The sequence below is a fragment of the Heptranchias perlo genome, chromosome 4 (assembly GCF_035084215.1).
Source record: "Heptranchias perlo isolate sHepPer1 chromosome 4, sHepPer1.hap1, whole genome shotgun sequence".
NCBI classification, from domain to species: domain Eukaryota; kingdom Metazoa; phylum Chordata; class Chondrichthyes; order Hexanchiformes; family Hexanchidae; genus Heptranchias; species Heptranchias perlo.
The window spans coordinates 114,132,158-114,152,419 of NC_090328.1; the positions used below are offsets into that span (position 1 = coordinate 114,132,158).

The 20,262-nt window shown below is 39.4% G+C and overlaps 1 protein-coding gene across 2 annotated transcripts in view; it reads right to left on the reverse strand.

Moving 5' to 3' along the window:
- The window catches only part of LOC137321188 (coiled-coil domain-containing protein 171-like), a 218,963-nt gene that overhangs the window by 143,132 nt on the left and 55,569 nt on the right, over positions 1-20,262 (reverse strand). For both annotated transcript variants that reach the window (XM_067983472.1, XM_067983471.1), the window contains exons 11-13: positions 15,735-15,841; positions 4,331-4,420; positions 2,560-2,760 (exon numbers count right to left, since the gene is read on the reverse strand). In XM_067983472.1, the coding sequence (XP_067839573.1) occupies positions 2,560-2,760; positions 4,331-4,420; positions 15,735-15,841 (398 nt within the window). The remainder of the gene's footprint in view (positions 1-2,559; positions 2,761-4,330; positions 4,421-15,734; positions 15,842-20,262) is intronic.

Genomic DNA, 20,262 nt, shown 5'->3' on the forward strand with positions numbered 1-20,262 from the left:
AATGGGGCATAACCTTTATTTTTATAAAAATATATAAATCCATAATTAAATCTATTTGGCACTATGGTTTCCTTTAAAGCTTATCCTTATTCCTTAACCCTGCAAATCCAATTTATGTTCAGCTCGCGGGTGGTACATCATTGCATCAATTTTATTCTCTTGTTTTTTTCATCAGTATCTTATGTCTAGTCAGAGTTCCAACCTTAGGCTATTGTACTATACTTAGGTGTTACATAATTAAACATCTACAGTGTACTTCAGTGTGATTTACTCTTACTTCTGGAGTGATCCAAAAGGCATTTTCAAAGCAATCAGAACTGCTAATCACCAATTTTCAATTCAGCACTGCAGTACTGTTCAAGAAACTTACAGATCACACATTTTAGTAATGTATAAAGGTTTGCTTCTAGATTTCGTTTCTAAACCATATGTGGATGTCTGCCGGCGTAATTGTCATTAGAAACTGCTAGTGACTCAGGGCACTGGGAGCCAAGCAGAGGCACTTTCCCACAGGGAGAGAAAACTTGAGCAACTTATGCAATTCTAATGTGTACATTTACAGAGAGGCATAACATCTGAAGATATGTCTTTCTTTTTACTTTAAGAGTCCTGTGTGGCATAATGTGGTAGGAGCAGATATGGACATCCCATTCTCAATACAGCGAGTTTACAATCTTCCCTGTTCAAACACAGGGAATAGTGTATTTTTATGCAACTGTTATGAAGCATATATCATTGACAAAGCAGTGGAACCAAGTCACCTGCCCAGCATCTCGAACAAGGAACTGTGCTGGACACAGGTAGAAAAGTGGATTTCAAATGGCCACAAAAAATCACAATATATTTGCAATTCTGTCATTTTGAAACAGACTGAAATACATTTCTGATTATTTTGACTACTGTTCAGTTACAATTTCAAAATTATTTAAATCTTAAAAATATTAATAAGCTAACCACTCAGCATGTTATTTTGTTCTCAAAAACAGGAAAGATTGTTAATGGGGACAACATTCACATGTACTAAATCTGAAAATATTAAATGTAGACTTTTAATTGTATTATATACCCTCAAAACCCTACTTACAGTTCTTTTAGGAGTATTTCATTACATTCTAGATTTTAAAATTTTTTTGGTTAACATCAAACTCCATACCCATGTGGTACTGTAACTAATGGTGTTAACTTCCCATTTTCACCTGCAGAACCTGGTTGTGCAATTAGAAGGAACGAGAGGTAAAGAGTAAAGGTCAGTGCCATTATTAATCAAATCACACGGTTTGTAGACTTCAACGTATGCAACTAAAACCTCTCCAAATTTTGCATGCATAACTCAATATTTTAGCCTGAAATGGGGCAACAAAATATTAATTGTGTGAACATCTGAGGATAATCCAATACTGGGAACTCAAAAGAAGACAATATTCTGGCAAAGGGGAAATTACTTTAGAGATAAAATATTAATGTGTTTCATCTGTAAAATGTGTTTTAATTCCTTCTGTGAGGAGAAATTCTAAATATTCAACATCAGAGGCAACCGCCTTAAAGATCCACCAATAGGGCTTCTCAGCTGGAAGAGGTCAGCACAGCGATGTCTGCAGCTGTACAGGGGAAGTGCCGGCTGGTATATGTTTCTAATGCAGTTTTTGGCTAATTTGCTTTTAATCCCAAGCTAAGCCCAGGCCAGACAACTGACTTGAGCTGCCCTTGGCATAGTCAGGTATACTGGGCAAAGACTTGTTTGTACACAGTCATCCAGTTAACATTGTCCTAGAAGTCTGCATGACATTATGCTTGCCACACAATTTCAGAGTAACTGTTACTTGAACAAACAGGGAATTCTCGGACTTGATGCAATAAATATTGCATATGACGAATGCTTTAAAATGTTATTAATATTTACATTTATCACATATTTAAAGTAATTTATATCATCTCTAAATTATGACAAACAAATTAGGCCCAGGAGTGATTACAGAACAGAAATTTACTTGAAGGTTTCAGATAACACCATGATCTGCAAGAGCAAAACTCAAGGTGTTTACCATCATTTGAGCACGGAGGTGAAATTACTGCCTTGTAACTAATATTTTGTGAACTAGGTGAGGGCAATATTATTTTGTTTCTATTTTCTTTTCTTCATGACAGGTGTCGGGAGACATTCATGATGATATCCACAATGAAATATTAATGATTGCAATATAATTATTACAAGTTTATCAAATGATAATCAAGTGAAACAGTGCATTACTAGCAAACAATGCAAACACTATCAGAATAGTTAAATTCTCACTAATACATTCTTTGGAGGTTAAATGCTTTACGACAAGGAAAAGTCCTCAGACTAGGTCTGTTATCTAGAACAAAAATTGAAGACTAATCATTATGAAAGGGAATTAATATAATGTACTTGTGACTAAACCTAAATTAAGCTGCGATGTGAGAGCTGCCATATGCAATAATGATGCATAATGAACCGGGCCACATGCAATGGTACATCACGTATCAAAGCTACGAATAAATATTAAGTTTAAGGGTTTATCTTACTGTCTATCACAATACCTCCATATTCACTTGATGAGCCTGTGTCAGTTTTTGAATTTCAGTTTCAGCTTCAATGGTGCAACTTTTCTCCCTTTCAAAGCAATGCTTCACATTTTGTAGCTCCATGTTCATAGCGTCAATCAGTGCATCTCTGTCAGCACATTCACTCCGCCAATGATTTAACTTCTTATTAGCAGCTGCCAGGTCTTCCTGAACTTTCTGAAGAACAAGAGTTAATGTTAAATAAAATCCTCCTACTTTCTTTATCATTTGCAGTGACAAATCTATAGCACCTGATGGCAAAATCAAACTTTTATTTTGTAATCCCAGCATTTAATCACCCTTAGCATTGAGAAAACAAAACTGATGATCTATCTCAAAACTTAGGGGGAGGAGGACTGAGAGGAGGAATGGTAATTTCTTGTTGCTGATGAAATTCTGAGACCACCTCAGGTGGAACCTTAGTACACAACCTAACGATAGCTTTGTCTTTACACAAAACCAAGTAAGATCTATTCAATTACCAGTACCTGCAGCTCATTAATTCTTCTGGCAGAAACCAAAGCTATCAAGAGAGCCATTTTCCATGACATTAACTTCAGTTCACAAGAATGCTTTAGCCTAAATGCAGGGTACATAAGCTTACTGACAAATAAATTCATGTCCCTTGGTAAAGTTGGAGGCAGATGAGGAGGATTTGATTTCCAAGCCCTTTTCATGAAGTTTGGAAATAAGATGCTCACCATGAAACAAGGCCTGTGAAGAAATAAATATAGCTGCAATAACTTTCTGATAGAACTTGATTACAATGCCAGGACTGCAAAATGCTTTAAATAATCCAAAATATAAGGAACCATTTTGCATGATAAAAAGGTATAAAGCTATACATACAAAATTCTTCCATTTTATGCTTAAGATTTAGTTACAGAAGTTGTGCAGGACAGCAGTGTCTAAAAAAGATTGTGTTAGCCCATTAGCTGGGAATTTTCCCTCTCAAGGGTCAAGTCATCAAAGATAAACTTGTTGGATTTGAATGAGGAGACTGAACTCCCAGTTGTGAAAGCAGGTTCCTTCTGCAGAAAAGGGAGATTAGATAGGCACAGTTATCAGGAAGACTAACGGTCTCCCTTGCTCTATCCTCTTTAGAGATCAGAAGAAACAGAAAGCAAACCCAATGACCAGTGAGTAACTTGATTGAGTCCAAGAATAAGTGCCCAGCCTTTGTTGATGGAACTTCTGACATCATTCAACCAAAGAGAGAATTACTAGTTGGGCTTGGATCCAAACTTTACAGTCTAATAGAGTGAAGGGTGCCACTTGAAGTTCAAGCCTGTTTATGTGCCCTGTGGAGTCTGCTGCAGCTCAGCACCCTAAGTGAAACTGCCAAGGATACATCCATAACTACCAACAGAGACTGAGGTGTGGGCTGTAATCTGAATCACATTTAACATTCTGATAACAGGCGTTCAAAGCTGGCATTGCAACTTAAATGGAAATAAATTGCTACATATTTATCCTGCACAAACCCTCCCCCAAAACAACATGCAAAGTGCAGTCTGGAAAAATGATGAGATAAGCAATAACTTACTTAAATTTAGCACTGGTACTATGCAAATATTTTCCACATACTTTGTTTAATGTAAGAATAATGCTATAGAAATCATGTACTTTCTAAATTATATTTACCAGGAAAAATAAGGCAATATATATATTATACAAAAACTATCACAGGCAACAAATATATTTTACTAAACTGCTATTTAACAGATCACTCCAATTAAGTTCCCACCTCACGATTTTCATTTCGTGACCAAATCAACTCTTTGTAAGCTTCACATTGCTCATTTATCTTCTCATATAACTCCTTCATTTTGTTAAGCTGGAACAGACATAAAAATAAGTGGATCAGAATACAAGTTTTAAAGCTAAGATCGCCGTAATTCATTTTCTAAATGCATACCTCAGTTTCATTTGGCTAGGACCATACAAAATTAACAGTTTTTTAAAAATTTATCAATGAGAAAAAGTGAGATGATCATGTCTCACGTGGATAAATAAAATGTATGCTCACAAAATACTTGCGTTTCGATGTTTTGTACATAATGGGCTTTCTCATTTCATGGGTTTTTAAGGTCTTACTTCCATAGTCATCAAATCTAACAGCAAATCTACCAATTGTTTACATTGTGCTGTTGAGATCAAAAAAAAAAAGGAGTCTTGTTGGAACAAATTCACTTTTCCTGCTCCTAAAATTTCTTCTTTCGTTAAATTTCTGAATTGGTCCTGCCATGAAATCTACCCTAAAGCTGGGTTCACTTTATGCTGATATTAACTTGGGGACCAGAATTTTCCACATTTCTACTGCAACTAGATTAAATTTGAGTGGATCGGATTTGAACAGTACAAACCAGTTATTGTATTTATACCTTGCTTTCATTAAGTCCCAGTACTTGAATCCAAGCTCCATTGTTCAATTTACACTGCTGATTGAACTGCTCAGTTTACATTCCTGACTCTGAAAGTACTGCCCTTGTGAAGCAACCGTTAGACAAAAAACTTTACTTCTCCTCTCTCCCCCCATCCTTTTGCGCAATCAGGGTATGAGTTTATTATATAGCAAGTGGAATAAAACTGATGGGGCTGTAAATCTGCTTTTGCACCTCCAAATTGGTCCCAAAACAGACCTTATCCCTATAGTGGTTTACTCCAGGCCAAAACTGATACAAATCTCATTTATAATACAAAGCCATGCTCAAAAGCAGCTCTGTACTTTTGCAGTTTTGCCTCCTGACCCACATATAGTACAGCCCAATTTTACAAGCAGGGGGAAAAACTGTCTCCAAATCGCATGGCTCCCACCAGCCCAAATGTTTCAAATCATCCCTCTTCTATGTGTATGCCAATCAAAGCAGCTCTACGATTTATCATGTGGAGATGCCGGTGATGGACTGGGGTTGACAATTGTAAACAATTTTACAACACCAAGTTATAGTCCATCAATTTTATTTGAAAATCACAAGCTTTCGGAGGCTTCCTCCTTCCTCAGGTGAATGTCAAGAAATCCTCGAACCTTTCGCATTTATAAATCACAGAACAATACCTGGTGATTACAGATAGTCTTTCCAACTGCCCGTTGCCAAGGCAATCAAAGTGGTTCAGACAGAAAGGTGTTACCTACATGACCACCGAATATACAAACAACCAAAAAAAAAAGAGAGGTAGAAACATAGAAACATCCGGAAGGAAGAGAAAGACAGCAAATGACCCGTTATATTAAAAACAGATAACTTTTGTTCGCTGGTGGGGTAACGTGTAGCGTGACATGAACCCAAGATCCCGGTTGAGGCCGTCCTCATGGGTGCGGAACTTGGCTATTAATTTCTGCTCGACGATTTTGCGTCGTCGTGTGTCTCGAAGGCCGCCTTCGAGTACGCTTACCCGAAGGTCGGTGGCTGAACGTCCTTGACTGCTGAAGTGTTCCCCGACTGGGAGGGAACCCTCCTATCTGGCGATTGTTGCGCGGTGTCCGTTCATCCGTTGTCGCAGTGTCTGCATGGTCTCGCCAATGTACCATGCTCCGGGGCATCCTTTCCTGCAACGTATGAGGTAGACAACGTTGGCCGAGTCACAGGAGTATGAACCATGTACCTGGTGGGTGGTGTCCTCTCGTGTGATGGTGGTATCTGTGTCGATGATCTGGCATGTCTTGCAGAGGTTACCGTGGCAGGGTTGTGTGGTGTCGTGGACGCTGTTCTCCTGAAAGCTGGGTAATTTGCTGCGAACGATGGTCTGTTTGAGGTTGGGTGGCTGTTTAAAGGCGAGTAGTGGAGGTGTGGGGATGGCCATAGCGAGGTGTTCGTCGTCATTGATGACATGTTGAAGGCTGCGGAGAACATGGCGTAGTTTCTCCGCTCCGGGGAAGTACTGGACGACGAAGGGTACTCTGTTGGTTGCGTCCCGTGTTAGTCTTCTGAGGAGGTCTATGCGATTTTTCACTGTGGCCCGTCGGAACTGTCGATCGATGAGTCAAGCGTCGTATCCCGTTCTTACGAGGGCGTCTTTCAGCGTCTGTAGGTGTCCATCGCGTTCCTCCTCGTCTGAGCAGACCCTGTGTATTCGCAGGGCCTATCCATAGGGGATGGCCTCTTTGACGTGGTTAGGGTGGAAGCTGGAAAAGTGGAGCATCGTGAGGTTGTCCGTGGGCTTGCGGTAGAGTGAGGTGCTGAGGTGCCCGTCTTTGATGGAGATTCGTGTGTCCAAGAAAGAAACTGATTCTGAGGAGTAGTCCATGGTGAGCTTGATGGTGGGATGGAACTTGTTGATGTTATCATGTAGTCTCTTTAGTGATTCTTCGCCGTGGGTCCATAGAAAGAAAATGTCGTCGATGTATCTGGTGTATAGCGTTGGTTGGAGGTCCTGTGCAGTGAAGAAGTCCTGCTCGAACTTGTGCATGAAAATGTTGGCGTATTGGGGTGCGAATTTGGTCCCCATGGCTGTTCAGTGTGTTTGGGTAAAGAACTGGTTATCGAAGGTGAAGACATTGTGATCCAGGATGAAGCGGATGAGTTGTAGGGTGGCGTCTGGAGATTGGCTGTTGTTGGTGTTGAGTATTGATGCTGTCGCAGCAATGCCGTCATCGTGGGGGATACTGGTGTAGAGTGCCGAGACGTCCATCGTGGTGAGAAGTGTTCCTGGTTCAACTGGTTCGTGGGTACTGAGTTTTTGTAGGAAGTCTGTAGTGTCGCAACAGAAGCTGGAGGTTCCCTGTACGATGGGTTTCAGGATGCCCTCGATGTATCCAGAGAGGTTCTCACACAGGGTTCCGTTGCCTGATACGATAGGACGTCCGGGACCATAAAGGAGGGGGTACAGTGCAGATTCACCAGAATGATACCAGGGCATAAAGTGTTAAATTACGAGGACAGGTTGCATAAACTCAGCTTGTATTCCCTTCTGTTTAGAAGGTTGAGGGATGTTCCAATAGAGGTATTTAAAATGATAAAGGAATTAAATAGGGTAGATACAGAGAAGCTATTTCTCTGGTTGGGGAAATACAGAACAAGGGGGCACAATCTTAAAATTAGAGCTCGGCCATTCAGGAGTGAAATCAGGCAGCACTTTTTCACACAAAGGGTAGTGGAAATGTAAAATTCTTTCCTCCAAAAGCCTAGATACTGGGCCAATTGAAGTTTTGAAGACCGAGATCAACAGATTTTTATTAGATAAGGGTATCAACAACAAGAACAACAATTTGCATTTATGTAGCGCCTTCGTCATAGTAAAACGTCCCAAGATGCTTCACAGGAATGTTATTAAACAAAATTTGACACCGAGCCACTTAAGGAGATATTAGGACATGTAACCAAAAGCTTGGTCAAAGAAGTAGGTTTTAAGGAGCATCTTAAAAAGGAGAGGGGTAGAGAGTTATAGGGAGGGAACTGCAGAGCTTAGGGCCTAGGCAGCTGAAGGCACAGCTGCCGATGGTGGAGCGATGAAAATTGGGGATGCGCAAGAGGCCAGAATTGGAGGAGCGCAGAGATCTCAGAGGGCTGTAGGGCTGGAGGAGGTTACAGAGATAGGGAGGAGGGAGGCCATGGAGGGATTTGAAAACAAGGATGAGAATTTTAAAATCGAGGCACTGTAGACCAGGATTCAATGTCAGCAAGCACAGGAGTGATGGATGAACGGGACTTGCTGCGAGTTTTGGATAAGCTCAAGTTTATGGAGGGTGGAAGATGGGAGGCCGGCCAAGAAAGCATTGGAATAATCAAGTCTAGAGGTAAAAAAAGACATGGATGAGGACTTGAGCAGCAGATTAGCTGAGGCAGGGCAGAGACAGGCGATATTATGGAGGTGGAAGTAAGCGGTCTTGCTGATGGAGCGGGTATAGGATCGGAAGTTCATCAAGGTCAAATAGGATGCCAAGGTTGCAAACGGTCTGGTTCAGCAACAGACAGTGGCCAGGAGAGGGATGGAGTCAGTGGCTAGGGGACGGAGTTTGTGGTGGGGACCGAAGACATATCAAGGGATGCGGATCAAAGGTGTGCAAATGGACTTGAGGTACAGACCAGCTGTGATTTAGTTGAATGGTGGAACAGGCTTGAGGGTCTGAAGGGCCTACTCCAGTTCCTGTGACAACTCAACCATTGCCTGGTTCTTCACTTTAGGCTTTCTACTATTATACTTGCTATTTATGGATGACAAACATAGCACCTTTTAAAAAAAACATGGTGGTTGTCAACTGTACGATTTTTTTTCCTCTTGGGCTGCGTCAAACTCCTAGCTATCTAGTGGAGGGCAACATGTTCCAACTAATATGGGCAAGCTGTTTTTTTTAAAATACCAATTATTTGAGTGGAAGTAACTGGGGTAATAGTATATGGTTCATGGTGTAAACACATCCATCCAAGCCCTAGTAGTTCAGTGGAGAAGGCAGTGTGTAACTTTATTCACCCATCCAATCCATTACTGTAGTTTCACCTGCCCAAATCTAAACAGTGGGTGTTCGCACCCATCTTTTTTAATATAATAAAATAGTTCAATCCTATAGGAAACTTTGACGTGCTCAGTTACTGCCTTTCCATGAAAGCCATTTTCATATTCACAACCACAGCTTTGCTGTTTAGACTTCGGATTTACAGACTCAGATCTAGGACAAATTTACTAAAACATTAATCATTGTCATCAATCAATTGTGGTATTAATGAAACATTCCAGGGTCAGCAATATAAATATGGTTCATTAATCAAATGCATGTATTTATTCACACTAATGAAAGTATACACTGATAGCCAACCAAATAAGACTAATACACCAAGATAAAATGGTATTGTTTTCCAAGGGTCAGTACTCCCAAGGCATATTTCAACAGATTTATTTTAAACAACGACATTGGGCTAATTTCAAGTGGGCAGCAAGTTAACTGCCCCATTAGCATCAAATATCGCCCACTCATCACACCTACTTTCTATTGCCCACCCACAGAGCTTAATGTTTAGATGAGTATTTCAACGAAGGTCAGAATAACAATATTTGCCATTCACTCACAAATTCCCACATTTTTAAAAATAGAAATGGCTTGTCTTTTATTTGCCCTGTAATCAGAGAAATTTTTTAAAATATCATCCAAACTCCTTTTCCTAACCTGGTTGCATACATTTACTTACCTTTACCATTGGCAAAAACCATAAGTTCAGACATAAAATGCCTGCTTCCCACTGGTGACAAAAAAGTTAAATAATTGTATATTAACTAGTTGAAAATAACTAACCGAGATCAGGACTAATTCTTCTGCGCTCTTTAGGGCTGCAAGTCACGTCGAGGCAGTAGATACCTCCACTATTGACCCTTTAAGTAAATGCAACATGTGGCGTGGTAATAAACCATACAGATCAGACAGCATTGGGTTAAATTCCCAGTCTGTTCCTTCTTAGATAATCTCAGTTAGACCAGCCATTAGGGCACATTTATTGATGAGTGCCTCTGCAGCTGAGCAGGGAAAAATCACCCAGCACTACTGATCGCTAACCAGCGACTTTTGCTGGAGAACGGAGTGTGGTCTGCATGCATAAGAACAGGGAAGATAATGGAAGTGATCAGGACAAGGCCAAGAATATAGCATCACAAGGAGTATAATGTTACGCAGTAAACAGAGTTAAGGAAGCAAGGGCAAAAATTAGCTTCATGTACATGAATACCAGACTCTAACACAAGAGGCATGGATAGCAGCTGATAATTATGATGTCACAGGAATCACAGAGACATGGCTAATTCCAGGGTGATGTCAATTGAAGTATCTTACAACAGTTCAGGGCACTCAGGAAAGACAGGGAAATAGAAAGGTAATGGGGTTGCCTTATATGTGAGGGATGCCTGGAAAATTGAAGTAGTACCATTGGAAAAGCTACAGTATAAAATTCTCTAGCTAAATGTGTGCAATAAGAAAAAAACCCAGACAAAATATGAAGTTTGCTACAGACCGCTAGGTCAAAATTAAAAAATGACTCGCTATTTTATGACACGATTAGAAGTGTGAAGGAGAAAAGGATGATGGTGCTGATTGGAGACTTCAATGAGCCCCAAATCAGAAATACCCAAGTAGGAAAGACTCTAAATTTGTCAACATAGTACACAACTGCCTCCTGACCGAGTGCAGCAGGGAGCCCACGAGAGCCAACTCTCTCCTAAACTTGGTTCTTCTAAGTGGCCAGACACTATTCAAGGAATAGAAGCAATTCAATTGTTAGGCAACAACATTCAATCTGACTGGGAATCAGTGTAGGCATATAACCAAAACCTAGAATACAACTTAACACAAGAAACCTTCAGGGATATGAGGGCCAAGTTTAATAACATTGACTTGATAATAGACTCGAGGATAAATTTGTCTAGAATAAATGGACATCCTTCAAAAACATTATGTGGGGTATGCAAATCAAGAATAAACCTTGTGACAGGGCTGAACTAAATAAAAATACTCTGAAATGGAATAATGGGAAAATTAAAAGGGAAATTTACAAAACATGTAGAAAGATGAAAGGGACAACCGTTGGGTCTAGAACAAGACTATAAATAAGCAAGTTTAAAGAAGAAATTGGAGTGCCAAGAGAGAACTAGAAAGGGACATAGCAGAAAACATGCAACATAAAAATTCTTTCAATGCTATAAAAGCAAAATACTACTCAAGGAGGAAATCGAAGCCCAAAGAGATTCACAAGGTTGAAAATGAAAATTAACAGGAGATAGTAAACATGTTAAATGACTACTTTTCACCAGGAAGGGCACCAACAATATCTAATATCAAACGGCAATTGTGTGCACTTCAGAAGTTTGATGTTAGAAAAGCAGAAGCTCGATAGGCTGAAGGAGCTGAAACCCAATAAATTCCCATGGACAGATGGATTGTGTCTCAGAGAGACAAGATGATATGTAAAGTATTGACAGTCAGGTTGATGAAATTGATGAATATTGGGGAGGTCCCAATAAACTGGAAATAGGCAAATGTAGTTCCTATATTCATGGACAACTACAAATCTATTAACCTGATCTCAATAATTAGAAAATTAATGGAAACAACAATCAAAAGTAGAAATGGAAGAGTACCTATATGAAAATAAGCTGATAAATGATAGCTTTAGAAAGGGTGGTTTTTGCTGACCAACTGTATGCATTTTTTCTTGAGCCAGTGACATCTCAAAGTGATAGGATAAAGTAATTTGATGGAGTGCATCTGGACTTTGAGGGTTTTTGTTGAAGTACCACATAAGAGACAGTTTAATATACTAAGGTCTGTAGATATCAAAACTAGATATAACAGAGAGCGAGAAACAAAATTAAAATTAAACAATGTAATATGATTGGTTCAGTTTGCACCTTACTGGCAATTCCTTTATAAATCAGATATACAATTTGCATATTTAAAATCCAGTAGGTCCCAGTAACACTTTTTTAGGATATAAAAAGCTGTTCTGTTGAAATCCCTAGGTAGATTTTAACTTCCACTGCCAGATGGGAAACTCGGCGACCCACAACACTATGTTACCAACCGGAGTCAGTTTGAAACTCCTGAGAGAGAAAAATTAGTCTTAATTTCCAAGAAACAGTGTAGATTCATAGAATCATAGAAGTTACAACATGGAAACAGGCCCTTCGGCCCAACATGTCCATGTCGCCCAGTTTATACCACTAAGCTAGTCCCAATTGCCTGCACTTGGCCCATATCCCTCGATACCCATCTTCCCCATGTAACTGTCCAAATGCTTTATAGAATCATAGAAGTTACAACATGGAATCATAGAAGTTACAACATGGATTAATTGGGCTTCCACAATGATAAGAAATTCAAGAAAAAGAATCCCTGTGTATAATTTTCAAGTTACTTCTTCAAGTTGCAGTCTTATTATTTTGTCCACTCAAGTTAGGTGGAAGGTTGTCAACTATAAATATATTATATGCTATTATTTATGTGCTTGTTCATCTTTTCTAAAAATACATTTGCTTGATAATTTAAATGACCCGAGTTTGCACTCCTTGTAACAAGGCAGTTAAATTGGCCGGTGCCACCAAGGTAGAGTTGACTGTGGACACAGAAAACAGAGCCAATATCTTACAGATGTCACAGTTATAGAGGGGAAGAGAGATGTGGAATAACTCAAGAAAGTTCGAATGGATAGAAGTTAATTATAAATGTTCTCTTCCATCAGCAGAACCATTTAATTTGTGGCATATAATATATATTAGACACAAGCCATTTATTCAATAGATACTCATGGCAATCAGTACAATGGAACTTATTTTGGTGTTGGCCTTCTACTTAGATGTGTATCGAACAATGTGATCTTACCATGAGCCTGACAACAGGTATGCTGAATCCACCAATATTTCTGGGTTCAGCACGTTTTGAATTTTGTAAGCAAGCCCTACCATGAGTAATGCCCCTCATTGGGAGTTTGCTCATACTGGCAAGGAAATCACCTTAAAGGCATGACTTGCTGCAGTTTAAAGGGGCATTGATGTGTTTGTTAGTAATAGAGAAGGAATATAAGGTAATATTTAAACTTCAGCAATGTCAACTATCTGCCATGCAAGCAACAAGGTGCTCTAATTTTCATATGGCACAATGGTAATATTACTTGAACAAGTGCACCAGAGAAGGGAGCTGCTCTTTCCAGCACCTGGTCATTGGGTAGCAAGACAAATGAGCAAGAGTGCCTGGCAGGAGAGAGCAGCATATGTAAATACTAACAGCACTGTTCATGTGAACATGGCTGCAGTGCCACAAAAAGTTTAATGACCTCACCAGGTTTACCAAAGTAGGAGGCCCTGCTCTAACTTTATATTATTCCAATATATTAAATATCCATGGCATGAACAATTACCTACCACCCAATCTTACAGTACCCGCAGGAACCTATCACCTCATAGCATGCATTACCCATCAATCTAATTCTGCAATGTAGCAACACAGGTACATCAACCCTGAGGGGATTTCAAGAGCGAGGTTGAGAAGAATGCAGTGGGTGATACACAGAGCATGAGCAAGCAGGTGACGGTGGAAATGGAGGAAGAGCAATCTGCTAACTCCTGTACATCCTCAGCTGATGAGGACAGGGATCTGGACACCAGGGGACCTGCTTTTAAAGAAACAATGCTTTCTGAGCGTGAAAGACTGCGGGTCATCGGAGAGTGTGCCTGGCAACTTTCATCACATGGCGGCCAAGGTGGAGAACTCCACAACCTGCACACGTGCTGTGGTCATGCATGGAATCAAAATGCTGTAGTCCACCATGAAGTGTGGAGAAACCCCAAGGGCACTTTCAGCAGAATCTTCCATGGCAAAAGTCTAAAGCCAGTCGTTGTAGCGGTTATAAATGCTCAGACTACAAGCATACAGTCTTTGCACTGCATTGTCTCTTCCTCCTTGGATAGGCTTGGAGATTGCATGGAGAGAGTTATTGTTAGGAGCTTCACTGATCTCATTGCCATCAGATTTGCTATCCTGTATATCATTTTGAGATAGTGTCAAGGAGCAGGGACAAGAATGGCCACGGATGATGCTGCTATCTCTCAAAATAACAACACATTAACACCCTTCTGCTGCCCCCTACTGGTGATTGCACAGTGAAAAAGCAGGCACTGCCTTGGTTGCCAAAGTGTCACTTAGGTCATACAGCACATCACCAAGGGGAAGAACTGGGATGGCAAACACTAGCAAGACAAACAGATCACATTTAGAGAAATTTAATTTGGTTGGACTTCAGCTGTGCTGTGTTCAGAGAGTGTCTTTATTATGGTATTGATTACTATATCATCTGCTGCCAGAAATTATGCTTGGTCATTCTACAGGAGTTGGGAAATACCTAGTTGAAGCTAAAACAAAATCCTAACAGTAGAGCTGATTAAATATACTGGTGCATCTTGGGAAATTGACTTCAATGGAAAGGAACAACAGGCGGGCTGTATAGGGCCATACGGGGGCGGACCGTATGGGGGCAGGCCGTATAGGGTGCAGCTAAACCAACATCGACACATTTACAATATTTTCGTAAGTTAAAATTACCCAGCACTATATAATTCAAGAATGGTAATCAAAAATGTTCAAAACACTTTTTAAAAAATCTTATCTATTGCAATAGTAGCTGACATCAGTGTCTTTTTAATCCTACTGCAGTTTGAATCAGTCCCTGCCACACAACTATGGGGTCAGTCACATGCCGCTGTTCTAGTGGCAGATCATCAGTTAGACTCCACAGCTTGCGATTTATTTTCTCTGACAGTTCATTTTTCTTTCTGTCAAACTATTCCCTTTTGCTTTCTCTAGAGCCACCCTCCTAGTCTCCTCTCTGCTATCTCTGGCACTGTTTCACAACTGAGAACATTTCTGAGCCAAAGCCTGCTGTGTCAATCCCTCCTCGCTGCTGGGGATCATGTGACATTTATCTTCATTGGTAGCAACTCACCATGGGTAACATGTTCCTAGTTACTTTGAAGTCTCTTGGTTCGGTCTCGGCAGAATTTTCATAAAGTATTCACTCTATACTACTTCACATTCCTCATGCAGAAGGATCAAAAGGTTTTTGTTTTAGAGCTGTTAGAAATGTAATTATTTCCTCAGTTATCTAACCGTTTCAATGACCCCTGAAATTCTCATGAGTGGAGAAAACAACCTTAACTCTACCTTTCAAAACAAAGACACATAGACACAGCGAGCACAAAATTTTAAGCTACTTGATTAACAATCTCCAGAAAGACAATGGGACACTTTACACACTAACTTGCTAACTGTCATTTTAGAATAAGCATTTCAAGAGAATGTGAATTGTCATATAGTCTGCTCATATGCAGTTACAATCCTGCAGTTACAATCCTGTGTACATACAGCCAGTTGAGAAAATCAGCAATGAAGCATCCCTATCCCACAAAATAAGCATCAGAATCCAGTAAGATGTTTAACAAGTTCTTAAAAGGTTTTCTAAATTGGTGATGTGGCCCTGCAATAAGGTTTGCTTTTCTTGGATTATACACTATGGCCACATTTTATGTTGTTTCCTCAGACACCATAGGTATCTGCAAAGCTGTCAATCCAAGATTCCCTGTGGTCACTGCAATCTCCCATGACCTTTGTAATGAGTGGGTAGCACATACTGCTGCAGGCCAAGGGCTGTATCTTAGGCACCAAACAGTGCAAGTGTTACCTCATTAGATGTGTCTCCTAGCCTGCTCTGGTAATCTGTCAAGGTATGTCTCAAATTCTCAAGGACGACAGAGGGGCTTAAGGGTTTTTCTTTGTCCTTGCGATTGCCTAAAGAAGGAAAAGGGGGGATAAGTAAAGATTTTAAATATTGTATTATAATACCACAGCTAGAATCCTCAGCCAGAAAGTAGATACTCTGCCTAAAACCACAAAATTTCATAAACAACTCACAAAATGCGTCAATATATGATCTCTACAGTGCTTTTATAGATTTACCGAACATACTTAATGAGGTCAGAAGTTATGAAGAGCATAAGGTATAACAAGCTATGCACAAGCATTACATACAACACAGAGTTAACATTTAAATTGTCAGGTTTTTAAATAAATCAATCTGCTAACCATCCATTGTTCTTATTTCCTTTCTACAGCCATTCACCAGTATGTGGAGATGCCGGTGATGGACTGGGGTTGACAATTGTAAACAATTTTACAACACCAAGTTATAGTCCAACAATTTTATTTTAAAATCCACAAGCTTTCGGAGGCTTCCTCCTTCCTCAGGTGAATGTGGAAATGAAATCATTTCCACATTCCACAGGATTTCATTTCCACATTCACCTGAGGAAGGAGGAAGCCTCCGAAAGCTTGTGGATTTTAAAATAAAATTGTTGGACTATAACTTGGTGTTGTAAAATTGTTTACAATTCACCAGTATGTAATATATCTATGTTAATATCACACTGAAACTGCTAGAAATTATATAATTTCAATTATTTCCTTGTAATTTTGTATCTTTGAGATCTGATATCCATTGTAATATTGCATCTTTGTTTTGCAATGTTCACACTTTGCATTGCTAACCTGTTTAGTCAATCTAACCTGGTGAGAAACTGCTATTTTTCATGAATGGGCAAGAAAAAAATTGTTTATATTATGCAAAATAGACAGATGGTCAGAGGAAGTTACAAATTTGTGCACTTTTGGCATATATGGCCTAAACCCAATTTGTATCAATCAGTTGCTCACTGCTTGACCCTCTGTTGTCTACACAAATTTCCTAAATATAGTGCACTTGAACAAGTTGAAAAAAATTGCAAAAGGAGTATATTATAATGCCCAGCTATGATTTCACAAAGCAGTAATTGTGCCTCTTCAGTATGCTGTGGATCAGTTGAGATTTTAGAATAAGCAGAATTTAATCAGTGTGTTTTTTTCCCAGTTATACTCATACAACACTAGGAAAGAAACAAATCTAGTGCTACACCCACAAATGTTACTGCTATTTTCGATGTTTAAAAATGTTTGAGAGATCATTGGGAAAATACATTGTAACTTTAAGTAAAATGTTAAATTACCTACTTTAAACATGATCATCCTCACTCTTTGAATGTAGTTTAACCTCCACATAAAACTGACTACTCTGACATCATATGGGGCATTATCACTAAAGGTTTAGCACCATAGCCATTTTGGTAGATTTCCTCAGGTTAGTTGCAAATCACATCTCAATTAATAACCAGAGGAGGAAGCACAGATGGCGAGTTGAATAACAAAGAGGTTTAAACACAAGCAAGGTAACAGTTAAGTCCCAAATGGCACCAGATAAGACAAAGAATCCATAACCCCTATGTATATGTTCTTTAGGTCCACAACTATCAACAAGTCTTCTCGATGTTCCATCTGAATTACCCATAGCAGTGTTATCATCTTGAACTTTCTCTGTGAGAAAGAGTTCAAGAATGGGTCCAAAGCTTTCTATCCTATTAAGGACTACAAAATATCTGAAATCGATACTAAGGTCCTGTAGGGACAAAAGTTACTTGTATGAACATTCTCCAACTGTACCAGAAAATCCATTGAAACCCTCCCTGCAGTCTTAGTCACCAACTATTTGATAAGATAAAGCAGAATTCATCTGTAAATTTGGGATATGGTTCCTCAGTCGTAAGCTCGTCAGTCCTCGGAACAGCAGCAATAGTGAGTCACTACTGGGACGTTCAAGAGGAGAAGAAAGCAGGGTGGTGAGGTGTTCTTTTCTGCGCTTTTGCTTCTTTCTTGCTTAAATCATTTAAAGCGGGGAATGAAGCTTCCTATGGCTAAAAAGAGCTCTCTCAAAAGGCTGGATGTTGACTAAGACTCCAGAGATGGTGCTTGTTTCAGTGAAAATATCATAATCCATTTACTTAAACAGAGCTGACATTCAACTTCACAGATGTGTATTTATAAACACAAGAGACACTAATAAAAGGAAGTCATATTTGAATTTAAATTGGAAGTAACAAAATGTTGTGAAGAACAATCATCTATAAATACAGTGGGACCCCAGCATATATTCACTTTAAAAAAGACATTTCTAAAACATTTATTGAGAATCCAAAGACCCACAGTGCAGGGCATCACCAAGGTTGAAACAATGATGAAAATACAAGGCAAATCAGGAAGTAATTAACTGATGCCAAGCTTGAAGATTATAGCAAGAGGAAAAGACTGAAGGAGATAAAGAAATCTTATAGAGACCTTGAGAAAGGATGAGTTAGAGACAATGTAATGACTACTGTTTTCAAAAAAAACAGGGATGTTGAAACTGCAAGAGCACATTTTGAGCTTAGAAAGAGGGGCTAAAATTGATAGGAGCACTGATCATAGTAATATTTATAATATTTTGTTACCTTTAATGTAATTTTAGTCAAATATGGCTTCCTTTTATTGACCGGAGCACTGACCATAGTAATATTGATAAAGGCAATAAATGTGACTGAGAGAGATTACAGGCTAGAGGAGAAAGAGGAATCTCCCATAGACGACAAGCTTTATCTTGTATCTTGTCCAGGGGTTGAGAGTGCTGCCAGATACAGAATAGTGTTCAAGTGTTGAACAAACTTGGGCTTTTTGGAGTTCAGAATGGAAAAATATTATTTGGCAAGAAGGAGAAAACCAAGCTTCTTGAAGGCTCCTTTAGCAGCGAGATGTGGGAGTTCATTGGCTGCCATTCCTGCCAATGTCTCAAATTTAAAACCCTTATTCTGCTATTTGAGTCCCTCCATGGCCTCACCCCTCCCTTTTGCTGTAATCACCTTCAGCCCTACAACCTCACTACCCCTGAACTCTCATTCCTCTGACTCCAGACTCTTGTGCATCTACCTACCATTTTGCCCCACCACCAGAAGCTGTGCCTTCAATTGCCAATGCCCCACACTCCAGAATTACCTCCCTAAACAAAAAAGCCTTTTGCTTCTTCATCGCTCCCTCTTTCTTTAATACCCTCCTTAAAATCCATCATTTTGGCCAAGCTTTTGGCCGCCTGTCCTAATCATTCCCTTTTTGGCCTTTTTCTATTTTATAGGTCCTAAATAAATGCAAGTTGTTTTTGTCTTGAGGATAAACACAATATGAATGCAAATTCTTCCTTCCTTAATTAAATTCAATAAATCCATTCAGAATGGCTGTGATTTTAAAGTTACAAGTTTTTTCTTAGCTTTGAATCTGGTAGGATTGAGCTCTGAAGGGTGAGACAGAAAAGTGAGGGTAGGGGGAAGGGAAAGGATGATGGATATAGACATTGCCTTCCCGTATAGTGCAACTTCTTTCCTGTCAGCATTTTCAGTAATCTTGCAGAGAACATTAGGAATGACCTTGCAACAATGAAAAGTATCATTAATAATTACTAAGAGGAGAGATACTACTGATGCCTGAAACAATGGGACAGCTCTATCAGTAATTATAAACAGTCTATTGGCTTAAATCTTAAATGGATATGGTGCAAAATATATTTTCCAAATAAATTAACGTAACAGCGTAATTTGACAGATAATCAACCAGATAAAAAGGTTTAATCAAAATTATCACATTTTATCAGACGCATGCCATTTTCAAAATATTAACTGGCTTTGCAGCCTTACATAAATAAAAAATAGTAGATGGAAACAAATTGAATACAATATTTACCTATTGAGCTGACCTGCCAAATAGAAGGGCAAAGTGACTTTATAACATCATATGGCCTGGATAAATGTGGCTGCTGTCATGGGCTTTACTGCATGAACTGTACCAATTTTTTAAGGAACTACTTGAGACTTTGAAACAGATGTTCCAAACTTGTAAGAGTGGACAATGTAGCATTCTAGTCTCAATTTTCCATTCCACCGAAACAGAGAATCTCTAGTTGTGAAACACACAATAAGAGTCTGTTGGAAGGACCAAAGATGTTCAAAGGTGACATGTATAAGCCTGAGGTTTTGCATCGGTTCAAGTTAAGATTTCTCAAAGTTCACAAGGTAATGGTTCCTGAAAAATGGAGAGGACTGACTGGATTGCAGTCCTCATATTCACTGTTCACAGCCGTCTAAGTAAGTATAGACATCACAAGGATAAGTACAGATGTTGGAAGCCATTTGGCCCATCTAGCTCACCCTTCCTTGGAAACCCATCACAGATAATTATCATCAAGTTAAAAAAAACATGATTCGCCACCACTTAACTAGTCACAAGACAGCTGTTGATTGAAAGCAATTGATGTTTTGTGGGTT